The following is an 18699-nucleotide window of genomic DNA, read 5'->3' on the forward strand; positions in this document are numbered from 1 at the left end:
AAACCAGAAAAGCTGCTAGTCCACACTTCTTACTAGCTCAGTATTCTCATTATCATAGTGGTACTTTCAGGACTTGATCTCACCTGAAAATCTTTAACCAACCCTACGTGTTTTCTCATATTTTTATCTTTCTTTTCAAATACCATTATTTCATTGATTCTAAGACGCACTCCTGCCCGCCCCCCCCCCCCCCCAATTCTAACATTTCTGAACTTCGATGCCTTAAATATCTGGTGGTTTCTTACTACTGCTGTCAGCTGGCCACAGCCATGATGATGGTGGCCTGTTTGGGTAGCCTAGATGTGGCAACCATGAAGATACAGACTAGACCACAAACCATATGAACACTCAAAAATACAGGAATTGCCATTCTTGTCTAAAAACCTGTTGTTGACATTTTCTGGCAGAATAAGCTTTGCAGAGCCAATGTCTTTGTTTGGGAGAAACACAAGTAAAGAACAGGGTGTGTATACTGGCACCAGGAAAGCAGAGACATTGACCACCTGGTGCAAAAGTGATTTAAAAGAACCAAATTCTGAATGTGAAGAATAGAGTGCTATAAGTATCTGTTTCACATATATTTTCTTTTTTATGTAGATACTAGAGTGATTCCTGATGAAAATCTATGTCCTCATTTGTTCAAAAAGAGCACTTTTTCTAAGTACCTAAAAACTGAGAGATTAGAATTATGTAAAGTTGAAAGGTTTATTTGTGTGTGTCTGTCTGAATGTGTGTGTGGTGGGGGGGGAGCAACTTGCTTATTAATGGTGTCTTACATTTGGTGAGATACAGCATGTGAATTTAGGAGAAATTCTTTCCTTGTGATGAACACAGACTGTTTCGTTCACTGAACAAAGTAACTAAGGGAATTAATTCTAAATCCTAAATTTCTTTTCTCCTGCTTAGACAGGGCAACATATAGCACAGACACATGTCTGTCTCACTGCACACTTAGGACAAGTCTCACATTTATCTGCAGTTGGATGAGTACTGCACAACACACACATGCTTTTCTCTGAAAGGAAAGAAGAAAGCACAAGGTCGTCTGAAGAACTTTAAGATGGCAAAATAAACACTGCCTAGAAAAACGAACAAACACTCCCAATATTGCCTAGAAAAGATCTTTTAAAAAAAGGCAGTAAATGTTAAGTAGACATACTGTGTGGAAATAGTCAACAGCATTTTCAAAATTGCCCATCAGACTATGGATATACCCAATGGCAGAATAGGTGGACGCATTCTGGGGAATTAACACCAGTGCCTGACGGTGATAATCCAAGGCCTCAGCGTACTTTCTGTAAGAGAAGATGAAAGACTGAGTTGGGAGCAGGGAGATCGGGAAGGAAGAAAAAACAATTAGTAGGTACAGTGAAAGCATTCAGTTGTTAGGTCATCCATGTAAGAACATCAGAAACACTTAGGGACATCAGAGTAACAGTTTAGACTGGTAATGGTTCTTCACATCCAGCACTGCGTACTTGGACACCCACCAGTCAGCCAGCCAGCCAAGGCCACTCCAGCAGGGACCCAAGATGAGCCAGAACCCCAATACACTGCAAGCCCTCCGTTGTGGCGAGACAAACCTCCCACGCCACAGGTGGTTAAAAGCAACCAAACATTTTTGCTTTAAGGTCCAAACAAGTTACTTGGGACAGCATTTCCCAAAGTTCCCTGGAATACCTGCCTGTAAATCTTTTGTGGAAAAAAAAGTTCACTAAAGTTTGGGAAATGCTGCAGCTCCTAATAAATAGTAAAGACTCCAAGATATATTGAAACAGAAAAGCCTATTCTATTTTGAGTAGCCTAGAGTTCCTTAAACTTATTTAACCAAAGAGTTATTTTTCAAATGCTGCTGCTTATCATACCATAAAACTGGTATCTAGAGAAAAAAAGTTAGAATATGCATATGGTTTTAACTAAACCCTACTATCCTAATTCTTCCAAATTAACTTTGAACACCAATTTTTTTTAATAAAAGAAAAGTTATTATAATTCTTCAAATTTCTAGAATAAATGTACCACCGGAATATAAAAATAAAGAAATAACAAAAGCCACTAGAGATAATTATTTTGGTGCTTGCTATATCTGAGCAGCAAAGTACACAGTTGGAAGATCTCAAAATGAAAATAAGTTAAAGGGTGGCTGGCTGGCTCAGTCAGTGTACCATGTAACTCCTGATCTTGGGGTCATAGCTCAAGCCCCACATTGGGTGTAGAGATTACTTAAAAATTTTAAATCCTAAAAACAAACAAACAAAAAAGATATGGACAAGACTGCCCAAAATTAAATAAACTTAGTAAAAAAGAATATTTCTGAAAATGTTCTACTTTACTTACTTAAGCTTCCTGCAGACATGCCCCAAGTTGTTCAACAAAGGCTCCCATTTGTCCACTGTTACCTAAAACAAAGCATCATCAAAGCCATGACTCACAGATGCATTTTTCAGCCAGACCCACCTGATCATCACCCGCACCTGTGCAGGCTGCCTTCTTTCCCGGAGCCTACACAGCACAAAGCAGAGTATTTCTTGGATTCTCTTTCTTTCCTATTTAAAGAGACTTCCTGAGGATGCTATTATTTTATTAACACCACTTTGTTAATGAGCCCCTCTATGCTTAAGTAGTTCAACCTCTGTATTTCTAGCCCAAAGCTTTCCAGCTGCCCTCTAAATACTCCTACTTACAAAGCTCACAAACACTGCAAATCCAGTGTCACCCACTAACCTTTTATCCCTTGTCCTACCATCCCAGTTCCCCAACCTCCAGCCCTTCTGAGTGCCTGCTTTCTTATGCCTGGCGCCCACATCATCCTTAACCCCTAGGACACCTCAGTGTGACGCCAACCCCCATGTGACAAGTCTTATCTGCGCTCCACCACCTCAGGATAAGATACCAGGCCCTTAATGATCCACACTTAACCTTCTGCTCCATTCCTCGATATTCTCTATGAACTTAAACTCCAAGCTGCTGTACTGGCTTCACTCCAGCTCAGTACATGCCATTCTCTATCTCTTCTATGACCTTTTCTCTTCACTTATGCCTGGCTGATGTCTGCTCCTGTTTTAGGAGGTTTAAGATGCCATATCCAAGGGGCCTTCTTGGTCCATCCTCAAGTCTGGGTTACTGGCCCCTCTGTGTGGGCACTTTTATTTGCTCAATCACAGCCCTTTTTGTGCACTGTATAATTATTGCAATTTACTTATCTGTAATCCCCAACAGGTCTAAAGGCAGGAATTATCTCACTAGTTTCCTATTGCCTCCCAACATCTCACTCAGAGCTTAGGACACAATCAACACACCTCAGTCAGTCCAAGCTAACCAGAAACAGCTTGGACTCCAGCCACACGCTCCAGCTCCCTAGCCTGACTCTAGGAGGTACAGCCCATGGGAACAAAAAACAAACTCCTTCTGATCCTTACGAACCATTGCTTCCCTGTGGCTATTTTGACATTTGCTGCAGTTAATAATTGAGGACAAACAATATCTCCCTCTTTTCAAGTAACTTTCTAATAGGCATTTTATCAGTTTAATAGTATTGTGCATTTGTACTTAAAGCCATTACTGTAAATTTCTCTTAAGAATCCAGTGTCCTCAGATCATCAAAAAACAGTTCCAACTCTAAGTGTGGTTTGTGACAGTGGGGCTTGAACTTTTGTGCATATCATCTCAGGATCCTGCTAAAACTGCAGACTGTGATTCAGTGGAACTGGGATTGTGCACTTCTAACCAACTCCCAGGTGAAGCTGATGCAGTTGGTCTAGTTAAAGTAGCAAGGTTTTAAGGTATCCAACTCTAAAAATTGGCAAGGTGATATGTGACAATCCCATATTAACAAAAGACATTATCCAGGCTGCCCAAGACTGAGCTGTTCAAGAACCTGTTTTATATGCATACACATACCAACACACAGAAACAGGGTGTTTTAAATTCACAGGACAAATAAAAGACTAAAATAGATAAAGCTGTGTTTAAAGGGGCAAGTGGACCGTCAACTGGCACAGGTCCAGAGAGAGCTGTGTCTGTGTCAGTAAAAAGGAACCAACAGCCAAGGAAGATGTGATCTATAAGTAAGAAAAGGAACAGAGTGAAAATGGGAAGTGGCAAAAAAAAAAAAAAAAAAAAGAAAATGGGAAGTGGCAATCAGAATAAAATAAAATAGATGTAAATAAAAAGAATCAATAATCAGAAAAGTACTAATATGCAAATCCTTTACCTACAGAAATTGATAATATCTAACATCATTATTATTTTAAAACAATACCCATGTATATACATCCAAACTAGCTGGAAAGTTAATTTATGAGCATACATCTCACATATGGGAAGACCTAGTTAAATATTTCAAACACTGAGAGGTCTAAATATGTATTAAGTACAAGGTAAGGAAAAGCCATGATAGGTCTGAACAAAGTGATACATGGTCTATATATTTACTCATTAATCAAAGAGGAGGCTCCTCAGGTCCAGAGAAGGACATCTTATGTTAGATGGTACGGTGTCTACCAGTGTTCACTACCACATATTCCCTATATCAAATAACCAATAGATACATTTTGATTACTCCCATAAATCAAAACTACAGCCTCTAACAAAGCAAAGAGCCCACACTTACCCTTTCAATTAGAAACACACTCATTTTATACCATGTAGCAAAATAAGTGCCTGAAATCCAAATATTAACAAGCCATTTGCCAGTATAAATTTTAGCCCACTGTCTTCCAGGCAAAACAGATTGTCCATATTAACGTTCTCATTCAACAGCAAACATACTTGAGTTACAGGTATTACAAAGAATACCTCATTTCCAATTGCTTTAATTTTTTCCAAAGCATCAAGAAACCATTTTTCTGCCGTTTTCCATCTAAAATAGAAGGGAAAGTTTACAGATTATTCCAAACTAGCAAGTATAAACATTGTAAGAAAAAATGAGGTTAAAAAATGAAAGGAAAATGAAGTAAATTTCTATAAACAGTTTATTAAAATTCAAATTTAAAGGTCAGATAGTTTTATGGCATTAATATTGTAAGAGATCAAGATTTTAAGAGTGAGAGTTAATTCTCATGATTCCTGGTAATTATATTCCATAAAGTCACTGTAAACAGTGTTCTAGCAAATACTGAACTATGGCTCCTGGCAGAAATATAGGGTCAGGTTCCTACAAACCTGTGGTCAACTGTCCAACATGTAACCTGCTTTCCACATGCTAACACTGAACATGGCCAGCCAAGAAGCGCATCTGGCACAGGTACTTCCTCTACAGGCTCATCACAGCCTTCCTATGATTAGGGCCACTAACAGCACGTCAACACCAGGCTTGGGGATCATTTATAATAGTAACATCATCAACAGAAAGCATACAAATGTGGAAAATGTAGCACAAAATAATAGACTGCACAAAAAAATGCTCATTTACAGTATGGGTGCAGAAATAGGAAGGCAGAATGTCATCTCTGACCTCAGCTAGGAACATACATCTGTCTACAAATGTGTAAGTGCTAGGAGAGCTGACTCTGGCTTACAAATCAATGGACTACATATTAAATCATTACTGTATATTATTTTTTTTAAGATTTATTTTATTCATGGAAGACAAAGAGAGAGAGAGAGAAAGGCAGAGACATAGGCAGAGGGAGAAGCAGGCTCCATGCAAGGAGGCTGACGTGGGACTCGATCCTGGGACTCCAGGATCACGCCCTGGGCCAAAGGCGGCGCTAAACTGCTGAGCCACCCGGGCTGCCCTATATATTATTTTAAAACAGCTTCAAACTTGCTCTTAAATATAGCAGATAATCCAATTTTTAGAATACACACACGTGCCATAAAAAAACATTACAGTAGTACTGATTTATTTTTTTAAATTTATGTATAATTTAGTGCGAAGCACTCAAATATTTTTCTCTTTAGAATGTAACGCTGAATTACTTATTCTATAAATATCCAAGGATGCAGTACTGCCTCAGATGACCAGGAAACTCTGAGACTGAGCCATTCTGATTAATTTTCGGATTAACCAGCAACTAAACGAGCATTTTTGTTTCACAATTGTGGGAAATCCTTCTCCAATATAAGACTCCAGCTCCCAAATCAACAAGATGACAAAGGGGTCTGCCACGCCTCCAAGCAACCCTAAGGCCACTCTTCACCTTCAGCAACAACTTTCCTGCTCCTGGAACTATTAGCTTGTGGCAGCGCATGTCCATGGAAACCAACTCCTGTTTAGTATTTTAAAGAAATCTAAGATAACACTTTGTATTTTCTTTTTTTTTTTTTTTTAAACTGCCCACCTCCTTCTCCTAAAATGGTATATTTAAAAACAAAAATCTAATGAAAGATCACTGAGGAGAGTAAAACCTCTCGTGACTGAGATTTAACTTCATTTATAGAAGGAAAATGGAAGGGCTCCCGGCCTTTCAGTACTTACTCTCCATTCTGAAATGCAACCACACCAACCTCGTGCATCACAAATGGGTCTTCTGGGGCAATGCTTAGTGCTTGGCCAAAGAATCTTTCAGCCAATTTTGAGTTATTGGTCAATCCATATTCTAATCCGATATACAGCATTGGCAAATGACACCTAAAAATATTGGAAAATTTCACATATTCAACACCTAAAACTTGGTAATTCAGCAGAAATTTACCAACTTTAAATCCTGTCTGCAAGATAACACAGCCAAAAACAAGGTACTTCCTTTTTTTCTAACACTTCATTTACTGATATTTAATCAAAGTCTAATAATTTTTAGACTGATCAGCTGCCACTTCTAGAATCTATCAGCAACCTACTTGTCTTTATTTTTCATCATTCTACAGTAAAAACAAAACAAAACAAAACAAAAAACAAAACTGGAACTGTCTGAAGCAGAAGGGCAGATGTGTGCTTCCTGTTTTCTTCCAGGATGCTAATGTCACACCCTTAGCTTAGACAATCTCTCTCTTCTTTTGATTCGATACACCGTGATGTATTCAAGTTCCACTTCCCTTTGTGAAATGCTTCTGACTTTCTAACCTAAATGTTAGGTTAGATCCTCCCTTGTGTGGATTCCTATCATCTCAATTACTATCAGTTCAGAAGTATATCGTATATACCCCATTTTCACATCCTCTGAGAGTTCTAGGCAAAAAGTACTAACCACTTCTTAACTGAATCTTCATCTCTTGTCAGACCAGTAATTACAACAAAACAAACATAATAGTATTTCTTTGAAGACAGATCTAAGAATGTCTAACTAGTAACCAACTGGTTAGTATGTGCTTTGGTTTTAATCAAGAATCATGACTCAGATAAAGACTCAATCACTTACAGAAGGGGTCATTTAGCTAGAGAAAGTCCATCTGAAATGGCCAAACTACTCAATAAAAAGCAACAACACTGCTAAATTATCAAAAGAAAACTTTTTAAAACTTGGAAGTTAACCAAAGGCACCAATGATCTGAGGGGTGTTTATTCTAGAAAAACCGCTGAAGCGTGCAAAGACACAAGGAACAATTAGCAATCTAGGGGCTAGGGGTGAAGGAGGGAATCAGTCAACAGAAATTGTCTGTGACAAAGGGCAGATGTTGGATGTTCTAGACACTTTAAATAAGCTATTTTAAATATGAAAATAGAAATAAATAGAAAATTCTGAGTTGAAAAGTAAAATAATAAAAATTCACTAGAAGGGTTTGCCAGCAGCTTGAACAGGCTGAAGAATCAGTGAACCTGACGACAGGCCAACTGATATTACCCAGTCTAAGGAACAGAAAGATAAGAGTGAATAAAAATGAACAGAGCTTTAGACACCTATGGGATGCCACCACACACACCAGAGTTTGCATGATGAGAGCCCCAGAAGGCAAAGGGAGACAGAAGGGGCAGGAAGAATATAAACCAAATAGTATCTGAGCTCAAAAAAACAAAAAAAAAAAAAAAAAGAAAAAGAAAAACTCCAAATAGAATACTCAGAGATCCACACCTGGACACACCATAGTCAGACTACTGATAAAGCACCCCTCAACCTTTAAAGCAATAAGAAACTGCAACCAGGGGATCCCTGGGTGGCCCAGCGGTTTAGCGCTGCCTTCAGCCCAGGGCCTGATCCTGGAGACCTGGGATCGAGTCCCACGTCGGGCTTCCTGCATGGAGCCTGCTTCTCCCTCTGCCTGTGTCTCTGCCTCTCTCTCTGTTTCTCTCATGAATAAATAAAATCTTAAAAAGAAAAAAAAGAAAGAAAGAAAGAAAAGAAACTGCAACCAATAACACACAAGAGATTCCTATTAAGATTCACACCTGACTTCTAATCCAATACCTGGAGACCAGGAAGGCAGATGGATGACATTCAAGGCGATGAAAGAAAGAGTGCCAACCAAGATTTTATATCCAACAAAACCATTCCTGAAAATGAAGGTGAAATCAAAAATTTCTCAGGGCAACAAAAAGCTGAGAAATCCTGTTGCAGATTTACCTTATAAGAAACACTGAAGGGAAAAAAAAAAAAAAGAAACACTGAAGGGAATCAATCCCTCGGGCTGAAATGAAAAGGACACTAGACAGTAACTCAAATCTCACATTAAAAAAAAAAAAAAAAACAGCTTACTAAAAGTAACCACATAGGTAAACATAAGACAATATAAATGCATTTTTAAAAATATTTTATTTATTTATTCATGAGAGACAGAGACAAAGGAGGATGTCCAGAGAATCAGGAAGCCCAATGTGGGACTCGATCCTGGGACCCCAGGATCACACCCAGCCGCAGGCAGACACCCGATTGCTGAGTCACCCAGGTGCCCCGACATAAGACAATACAAATGTATTTTTGTCTGATTTAATAGATAACGTAACAATTAGATATGTGTTAAGGGATTTACAATGTGTAAATGTAATGCATAAGACAACAGCACAAAGGAGGGAGGAGGAAACAGAGATGCATAGGGGTGAAGTTTTTATGTACTACTGGAATTAAGTTGCTGTGGTAAAATGAGAAATATATTTGGTCTTCCCGTGTTCTTCATACAGAGCACCTAAAACCCTCACAATTTCCTGAGTGGTGGGAGTGGAGTCTCTTTTGTGATTCATGACCGCTTTTGATCATATCTGTTTATGCTAATTCAGGTGATTTAGGGTAGGACCCTGCAATAGCCTGGAGATGGGGCTGGTCACCAGATGGACTATGTGATGAGAGGGTTGCAACCTTTGTTCCCACCCAATGACCTCCCAGGAAGGGAAGGGTTGGAGATTGAACTCCATAAAAACTTTCAAACAGTGAGCCCTAGAGTTTCTGGATTGGTGAGCACAAAGCAGTGCTGAAAGGGTGGCATGCCTGAAGAGGAGTAGAAGCCATGCGCACCTCCACACATACCTTGTCCTGTGTGTCTCTTCCATCTGGCTATTCCTGAGTGTATCCTTTATAATAAGCCAGAAAATGTAAGTAAAATGCCTTCCTGAGTTTGGTAGGTCATTCTAGCAAATCATCAAATCTCAGGAGAGGGTAACGGGAACCTCTGATTCATAGACAGTCAGAAGTAAAAGTGGCCTGGGACTTATCACTGGGATCTGAAGTGGGGAGGGGCAGTCCTGTGGGGCCAAGCACTTAACCTGTGAGGTCTACACTAAGTCCAGCTAATGTCAGAACTAAACTGAGCCAACAGTCGGCTACAGAGAAATACAAATTAAAACCACCATTAGATACCTGTCAGAATGGCTAAAATGAACAAGTCAGGAAACGACAGAGGTTGGTGAGGATGCAGAGAAAGGGGAACCCTCATGCACTGTTGGTAGGAACCAGCCACTCTGGACAACAGTGTGGAGGTTCCTCAAGAAGTTGACAATAGAGCTACCCTACAACCCAGCAATTCACTACTGGGTATTTACCTTAAAGATACAAAAGTAGTAATCCAAAGGGGCATCTGCACCCCAGTGTTTAGAGCAACAATCTCCCTAATAGCCAAACTGTGGGAGGAGTCCAGATGTCCATCGACAGATGAATGGATAAAGAAGATGGTCTATTAAAAAAAAAAAAAAAAAAAAAGAAGATGGTCTGTATATACAACGGAATATTACTCAGCCATCAGAAAGGATGAAATCTGGCCACTTGTAACAATATGGATGGAGTTAGAGGATATTATGCTGAGTGAAATAAGTCAATTAGAGAAAGACAATTATATGACCTCATATATGGAATTTAAGAAACAAACAGAGGATCATAGGGGAAGAGATGGAAAAAGAAAAAAGAAAAAATCAGAGACGGAGACAAACCATAAAGATTCTTAACCATAGGAAACAAAGTGAGGGTTGCTGGAAGGAGAAGTGTGGGGGGATGAGGTCACTGGGTGATGGACATTAAGGAGGGCACATGATACAATGAGAACAGGGTGTTATTTAAGATGGATGAATCACTGACTTCTATCTCTGAAATTAATAATAATTATATGTTAATTGAATTTAAATAAAATTTTAAAATAAAAAATAAAAAAGAACTGAATTGACTTATAGGACTTAGCTCATGTCCAGAGAATCAGAGAACTGGTTGTTGGTGTTGGAAAGTCCCATTTTTGGTATTAATCCAAATTAGACTGGTTTAAGATGTTAACTATAATCTTCAAGAAAACCACAAAAAAGAGCTCAAAAAACATACTATAAGGAAAAACCAAGGAATTAAAATGTATGTTACAAAATATCTAAACAAAAGGCAGTAACAAGAAAGAACAAAAGAGACATAAGACATAAACAGAGCAAAATGGCAAACATAAATTCTAAACTTATCAGTAATTTTATAATACATAAATGAATAAAATTCCATCAAAAGGCAAGACATTCACAGAATGGATAATAAAACCACAATCCAACTACATTTTATCTATGAGACATACTTCAGATTCAAAGACACAAACAAGTTAAAAGTAAAAGGATGGGAAATGACCGACCGAGCAAACAGTAACAAAGAGAACTGAGGTGATTATACTAATATTGGACAAAATAGACTTAAAGACAAAATCTGTTACCAGAGACAATGAAGGATGACCTTCCATAATAAAAGGCTCAATCCATGGAGAATTGAACAATAGAGATCCAAAATACATGTAGCAAAAACTGCCAGAATTGGAGGGGAAAAGAGGCAGTTTAACAGTAATAGTTGGGAGGCTTCAATACTCCATCTGTCATAACTGGTAGAATAATGGATGGAGGATAAAAAAAAGGAAACGCAATCAGACCCAAGGGATTACAGTGATAATACTGTACTGGAAAAAAGCAGAATTCTCAAGTGCACCTAGAACATTCTAGGTAGACCATGTTAGATCATGAAACAAGCCTCAAGAACTTTGAAAGGATTGAAATACATGCAGTATGTTCTCCAACCACAATGGAATTAAATGAAAAATCCTGAGTAGGAAATTTGGGAAATTCACAAATATGTGGAAATTAAACATACTCTACATAACCAGTGGCTCAAAGAAGGAATCATACAGAAAACTTAAGATATTTACACAATGTCAAACATTTATCTGAACACAGGGCAAGTTAAGAGAATGCAAAGTTTTTCTGATGAAGAAGAACTAAAAAGAATAATGCTTATCTTGATGAGCTGATTTGAAAATTTACTTGGATAAAGTTTGTTAAACTGGGAAAGTATCACTGGTTTTGATTTTTAGGTAGGAACTAACAAACAACTAACTCTTGTGGGTTTGTGAGCATCCACGAAAAAAAGAAAGCATACTCTAGCCTGTGCTCCTAAGAAACAACCCATGGCAAATTATGGAGGTTTTTTTTTCCTGCCAATTTATCAGATTGACAGATTAGATCTGTCATTTGTTAGGTCTGTCTACATAGATATGGGAGCCAAGCTTTAGCAAAGCACTGGAAAAAGTCACACGTCTTGGTGGATAAACTGGAGAATCTTGGGCTAAGTATTGAGGACGATGTAGGTAAATCGATAAGGGGCTGAACAATTTTAACCTGGAGGGTTATTTTTTTTTTCTTTTTTTTTTTTTTTTTTGGAGGGTTATTTTTTTAAGATAGATATAGATATAGATATATAGATACAGATACAGATATAGATTGATTGGAGGGGAGGGGCAGGCCAAGGGAGAAGCAGACTCCCCGCTGGGCAGGGAGCCTGACATGGGACTTGATCCCTGGACCCGGAGATCATGACCTAAATGGAAGGCAGATGCTTAACGGACTGAACCACCCAGGTACCTCTTGAAGACTGTTTCTAGTACACTGGTATTAGGACTCAATTTATACATCCCCCACCTCGACCAAATTCATGTTAAGCCCTACCCCAATGTGACTACATTTGGAGAAGGCCTGTGAGGAAATAATAAAGGTTAAATGATCACAATAGGGCTGGTGCCCCTGTGAAAGAAAAAATGCCAAAGCTCTGTCCCCCCGCATGAGGACAGTGAGAAAGTGGCTATTTGCAAGTCAGGAAGAGCCTTCACGAGGACCAAACAGGACAGCACCCTGACCAGCGTTTCCCAGTCTCTGGAGCTGTGAGAAAATAAGTTTTCATTCTTTTAAGTTACCCAGTCTTTGGCACTTTGTTAAGGCAGGCTAAAGAGACTACCGCAACTAGGGAGCTATTTCCTTTACAATATGTGCAGGGATGACAAGTTAGATATAAAAATCATATACATCAAATCTAAAAGAATTGAAAAAAATCTGGGGATCATGAATATTAGATGCAGAACTGGGTGCCAAAATAAGTCTGATAGCCTGAAAAGGGTTAAACCTAACAAAAGGACATTTAGTGCAAATGAATAGATGATCCCCTTCCTGAATAATACAAGCAAACAAATGAAGGCAGCTAACTTTCACTGAGTATGTTCTGCATGTCAGGTGTTGTTCAAAGTCTTTGTTATTGTCTCAATGACTCCCAGGAATAAGTACTGTGATTACACCTATTTTCAGGAGGGTACATAGTTTGCCAAGATCACCAGGTAGTGACTCTAGACCAGCCCTCTGAACTGCTGTACTCCTACTGCCTCTCCAGAGATGGAGGCAGTCCACACAAAAGAATATGGTAGGCCTCGGGTGAGGGGAGTCCAAAGAGAGTTGATAGGAGTAACAGCAATACTCCACTCCCCAAAGTAAGATACTCTTAGGGCACACTTACATCACGGAATATCAATATACTTAATATTGATATATCAATAGAAATCTGGAACACTGGCAAATATAGTCCACTAAGCCCAGAGCAAATACCTTTTGGACTTAAATAGACTATAAATTAACAATTTGCTCATGAATACTTTCCTTCTTGCATGAGCATGTGAGAAGGAGCTTGTATCCTCACCTCTTCCCTCAGCTTTATTTCCTATTTCCCTTCTGTATTGGTTAAGGTGAACTGCTAGGCAAAATCACTACAGCAGCCTCTCTTTCCCTCAACTTCCAATAGTTATTTTAAATCATAAGCTACTAACAAGACACAAGTAAGATAATTTGATTCAGTAACTAAATGGGAGTGGCAGTAATAGTGGAATTCTCATTTTGTGAGCAAAAGCAATCCTTCATGGATTTTACCACCTGCTCTGTCATACCCTTTCATCAGCTGTGCTGCTGTAAAGTAAGCAGCCATGGCTTGGTCGTGCTCACTCTCAACTGCAAATGAGTGTCCATATGCTACCCACGCAGGCCCGTAAGTCTTCTCAAGTGTTGTTGCTTTGCTGAAACGAGAGATGCCATTCTAGTAATATATTCATTCTTAAATTGTTAATCTTATATAAGCTGATGGCTTCGAAGATATTAGAATTAAATAAATAAATGAGCTCCCAACATACTAAACACATAACAACTGTGTTAATTCATTTGAAATAAAAGTGCTTAATAGTACAAGCAAAATTTTAAGAAATTTTAAGAGATATTTATTTATTTATTTATTCTTAATATTTTATTTATTTATTCATTGCAGACACACAGAGAGAGAGAGGCAGAGACAAAGGCAGAGGGAGAGGGAAAGAAGCAGGCTTCATGCAGGGAGCCCAACGTGGGACTCGACCCCGGGTCTCCAGGATCACACTCTGGGCCAAAGGCGGCACCAAACTGCTGGGCCACCGGGACTGCCCGAGATCCACTGTTTTTTAGCTAAAATAGTTGAACCCAACGGCATCTGGTACCGAAATATTACTTAATCTAGGAGCTTTGTTTCACTAATGGTGGTAGCAGCAACCATTTAATGAGGCACCATGTTAGGTGCCTTATATGCATCACCTACTTCTAATAACTTGCAATTATTTGTATTTTATTTTATTTTATTCTTTAAGATTTATTTATTTATGATAGACATAGAGAGAGAGAGAGAGAAAGAGAGAGGCAGAGACACAAGAGGAGGGAGAAGCAGGATCCATGCAGGGAGCCCGACGTGGGACTCGATCCCAGGACTCCAGGATCGCGCCCTGGGCCAAAGGCAGGCGCTAAACCGCTGAGCCACCCAGGGATCCCCACAATTATTTATATTTTAAAGATAAGGATACTGAGCCTGAGAACATTAAGTGACATCCCATGGATGGTGGTAAGAGAGTCACTCTGATTCTGCAGACTGGACTGCATGGTCTCAAACAGTTATAAGTAGTATTCAGTCAGCAGACATACTGGTGACACATACCACAAAACATGGAAAACACAAAGGATGAGATTCTCATTTCCCAGCATTTTATTTTCTATTACTCAAATATTTCTTGTTTCATGGAGAGTCCACCACTAAATCAGAGAAGCATACCTTCCTACTCCACGAAAAACACAGTAAGTTCTTCTAAAATGCAAAACTCAACTGATCAGAGAACTTCTCCCTATTTTCTTCCTTGTGCAAAATCCTTCTTTACGTGTCACCTGCCAGTTTTCCTAATAAGCCGGGGATACAAGTATTGTATCATTTCCATTTTAAAGAAAACAGGGTCAGAGAAATTAACTAGTAAGTGGCAAGACTTGCATTAGAATTCAAATCTGGGTCCAAAGTCCATACACTTTCCCATTTTTCTGTACTTGAATAATTGAATAATACTGGTTAATAATAATTGGTTAATACTGGTTAGCTTCACTTGGCTGCATGGAGTTCCTGAAGGTAAGACCACAACAGACCCTCTCATATAAACCAGTTCGCTATGGCAAGAATTGTTTTTTTTTTTTTTTTTTTAAAGGCTTTATTTATTCATGAGAGACACAGAGAGAGGCAGAGACATAGGCAGAGGGAGGAGAAGCAGGCTCCATACAGGAGACTGATGCAGGACTCAATCCCCCCGGAACTCTGAGATCATATCCTGAGCCAAAGGCAGATGCTCAACCGCTGAGCAACCCAGGCACCCCCAAGAATTCTGTTCTATAGTCACATTTAGTGATCCTAATCTCACAGGGTTTCATATAATTTCACAACTGTTAACAAAAGAAGTCCTAAAAGTAAAAGGTTATAATATTTATTATCTTTGTAAATGAAAAACAAGTTTCAAATTATATTATTGTTTCATATTTCTTCAAGTTTATAAATAATAGGGATCCCTGGGTGGCGCAGCGGTTTGGCGCCTGCCTTTGGCCCAGGGCGCGATCCTGGAGACCCGGGATCGAATCCCACATCGGGCTCCCGGTGCATGGAGCCTGCTTCTCCCTCTGCCTGTGTCTCTGCCTCTCTCTCTTTCTCTCTCTGTGACTATCATAAATAAATAAAAATTTAAAAAATAAATAAATAAATAAATAAATAAAGTTTATAAATAATAATTTAAATGTATTGTAAGTTCCTTGAGAACAAGGTCAACGACCACTGACTTGAATCTCCCCTCATGACATCCTATAAAAAGGTACATAATTGATACAACTGAACTGAATCTGCTAAACAAATCATTCTTTCATATTGCTTTTAAATTACTTAACTAATTACTATATTAAAAGGATGAACAAGAAATCATTTTATAGGAAGCCTATAGGGGCTTATTACAGGGGGAGGAAGACAACAGATTCGTACCTGAGATATCTTCTGGCATGCTCATTTTTATGACCAACCATGAGATAGTAGCATCCCACCGCAAACCAAGATACCTACAAAGTTCAAAATTTACTGTAACCAAAGATGCTTACGTTGGAAATGGAAATCTCTAACAGATTAGGCCAGAGCATGGACTAGATGTTCCATCACATACATGTTCTAGCTCGAGCTACTCTAGTTCAAGTTAGAAACTTCTCTGAGACAGGCTATTAAAAGTCCTAGATGAAAAAAGAGTCCTAGATAAAAAAAGAACAGATTCTTCCTCAAAGTGCCTTCAATGACGTCTGTGTAGCGTTCAACAGAAGATGAGGCTCCCAGAGTTCAAATGCCAGCCTGCGTCATGTCTTCCCTGGCTCGACCCTCGCTCCAAGCAGGAACTAACCAGGATCAACCTCATTAGCTGACTTCTCTTGCACTGGTTTTGCCTCTTTCTTCTAGATTACTTTCATGCTGGCCGAGGATGGATTCTTATGAGAGCCTTAGGCCTTGATCCCTGACTTCTGTCTCTAAAGACCTAGTTCCTGATTCCAGTTTCAATGTCTGGGTGGTTGTGACCCACAGCAGTGGAGACACTGATTTCAATCACTGCATTGTTCAGTAAGGTATCTTACATGTGCAGTGTGAAAAAGCATTAGCATTACTCATTAAGAGGTGAGAGTATGACTTTCACTTTCAATATTTTCTTTCTCTGTATGTCAAGTATTTTAAAATAAGTGTATATAATTTCTATAACCAGAAAAAAGGATTTTTGTCTTAAGCTCTTGTTTGAAGATACTTAGAAAAATAAAAAAGCTCATGGACTGATAAAGCTAATGCTGCTTCTAATTATCGTAGCGCTAGGAGGTTCTCCTCCAACACCTTGAAATAAAACATTATTTGCTTGAACTTAAATATAAGCTATTACGTAAAAAATACCATAATAAAAAAAGTTTTACACTTACTTACAGGATTACTAGGATATAGATCCACCAACTTATGAGAAAGATAGAAAAGTTCTACATTAGAGAAAAAGAAAAAAAATTAGATCCAATGAATTTTAAGATACGACTTTCCTCCAGTTACAACTCTTCACAATCACACAGATTTTGTTCTCACAGCAAAAATTTTATATTTTTCCTTCTTTCTACGTAAGGAGATATACCAACTGCACAAGGCAGCTGTTACAGATTTTTCATTCACTCCCCCCATTCCTTACCCAGTAAGTGGGTGCTGAGTGCTTCTGGAGTGGCACATGAGCACGTCATGGTACTTAAAAAGTAGTTTCACAGCTTTTGACCTATCTTAAAAACTGAGGTCTCTAACCCTATGGCCTTATGGAGCATCCATATCATCCACAATCAATCTGAGTAACCAAACTTTCAAGTTTATCAAATCAGCACAATGATTTCTTCTTGAGGAATGTGTAAGTCATAACATGCCATTGATGTTTCCCACATGCAGACTTGGACGCATTAGACTAAGATAGCCAGTGACTGCATCCATAACAAACCTCTGGGAAATGTCATGCTGCTGGTTCACAAACCACGGTTTGAGCAGCAGGGGTCTGGAATGGGAGTGTCTGGCTTTTTAAAATCCTGACAGAGTCCACTATTCAGCTTAAAAGACTTAAGGGCAAATATCATCCAAATAGAACTAAATGTTTCTGAAATGTTAAAATATGGAAAGCACAAGCAAAAAAAAGTCTGTCCCCCTCCAGTTTCTAAATAGTTACTGCCTGCTATCTTATCAATTTTCTTAGAGATTTACAAAAAAAAAAAAAAAGGAAAAACTGGCCTCAACACTATAAAGCTTAAATAACTTAAACCACAAACTACATTTGAGAAAAGGAGGCACAGATAAAGAAACTGTTCTGCTGGCATAATAGAATTGATCCTCAGTCACTCTGATAAGCCTTTTTTTTTTTTTAAGATTTTATTTATCTATTTATGAGAGACACAGAGAGAGGGGCAGAGAAACAGAGTTGGAGAAGCAGGCTTCCTGCAGAGAGCCCGAGACAGACCTGAGCCAAAGGCAGATGTTCAACCAGTGAGTCACCCAGGTGCCCTAATAAGCTTTTCTTACCCTACTACTTTTATTGGAGAACTCCATTATGTTGTCACCTGCAATCTCAAATATCCAGGATTTGAGACAAACCTTCAAGAGTTACAGAAATTTTTTGTCCTAACAATTATTATTTTATTTGATGCCAAACACAGGGCCTGAACTCAAGACCCCAGAGATCAAGACCTGAGCTGAGATCAAGAGTCAGATGCTCAACTGAGCCACCCAGGCACCCCAACAATTATTTTCATTTAAAAAAATTTTTACCATTTGCTTTATTCAGCTCCACAAGTGTACCTATATGTACAGGTAAACAGTTTGCATGGAAAGGATCTTTCTCCATTACTCTGAAAGTCAAAACAACAGACTTACTGTGCCAGAAACAGTATGTAACAGAACATAACTCATTAAAATTAGCAACGTCTAAACAGTCATTATGTAAAATACTGTGGGGTACAATACTTTTTTACTTTCTTACTTCACATTGATTCAGTTAAGGTAATGATTAATTATCTCACAAGTGAAAGAGAAATTTCTGGTTTATTTGTTAGGAATAAAAATACACACTATCACATATATTTACTTTAAATCATTAAAACTATAACATAAAATGAACAATCCAATTATTTAGGATTAAAAACAATACGAAATATTAAACAGATAAGTATTTGTCACTTAAAATTTTTGTCAAATCAAGGATTTAAAGCAA

General features: G+C 38.5%; 1 protein-coding gene across 5 annotated transcripts in view; it reads right to left on the minus strand.

Annotated features, from left to right (window-relative positions):
- Positions 1 to 18699, minus strand: part of CDC16 (cell division cycle 16) — a 28865-nt gene that overhangs the window by 3003 nt on the left and 7163 nt on the right. For 3 of the 5 annotated variants that reach the window (XM_072782277.1, XM_072782276.1, XM_072782280.1), the window contains 8 exons: positions 18258 to 18337; positions 16896 to 16945; positions 15930 to 16003; positions 13519 to 13644; positions 6422 to 6574; positions 4798 to 4861; positions 2338 to 2399; positions 1160 to 1295 (listed from right to left, as the gene is read on the minus strand). In XM_072782277.1, coding sequence (XP_072638378.1) covers positions 1160 to 1295; positions 2338 to 2399; positions 4798 to 4861; positions 6422 to 6574; positions 13519 to 13644; positions 15930 to 16003; positions 16896 to 16945; positions 18258 to 18337 — 745 coding nt within the window. The remainder of the gene's footprint in view (positions 1 to 1159; positions 1296 to 2337; positions 2400 to 4797; positions 4862 to 6421; positions 6575 to 13518; positions 13645 to 15929; positions 16004 to 16895; positions 16946 to 18257; positions 18338 to 18699) is intronic. The other 2 variants (XM_072782278.1, XM_072782279.1) reach the window with 2 other exon arrangements.

Source organism: Canis lupus, chromosome 17 (assembly GCF_048164855.1).
Source record: "Canis lupus baileyi chromosome 17, mCanLup2.hap1, whole genome shotgun sequence".
Lineage (NCBI taxonomy): Eukaryota > Metazoa > Chordata > Mammalia > Carnivora > Canidae > Canis > Canis lupus.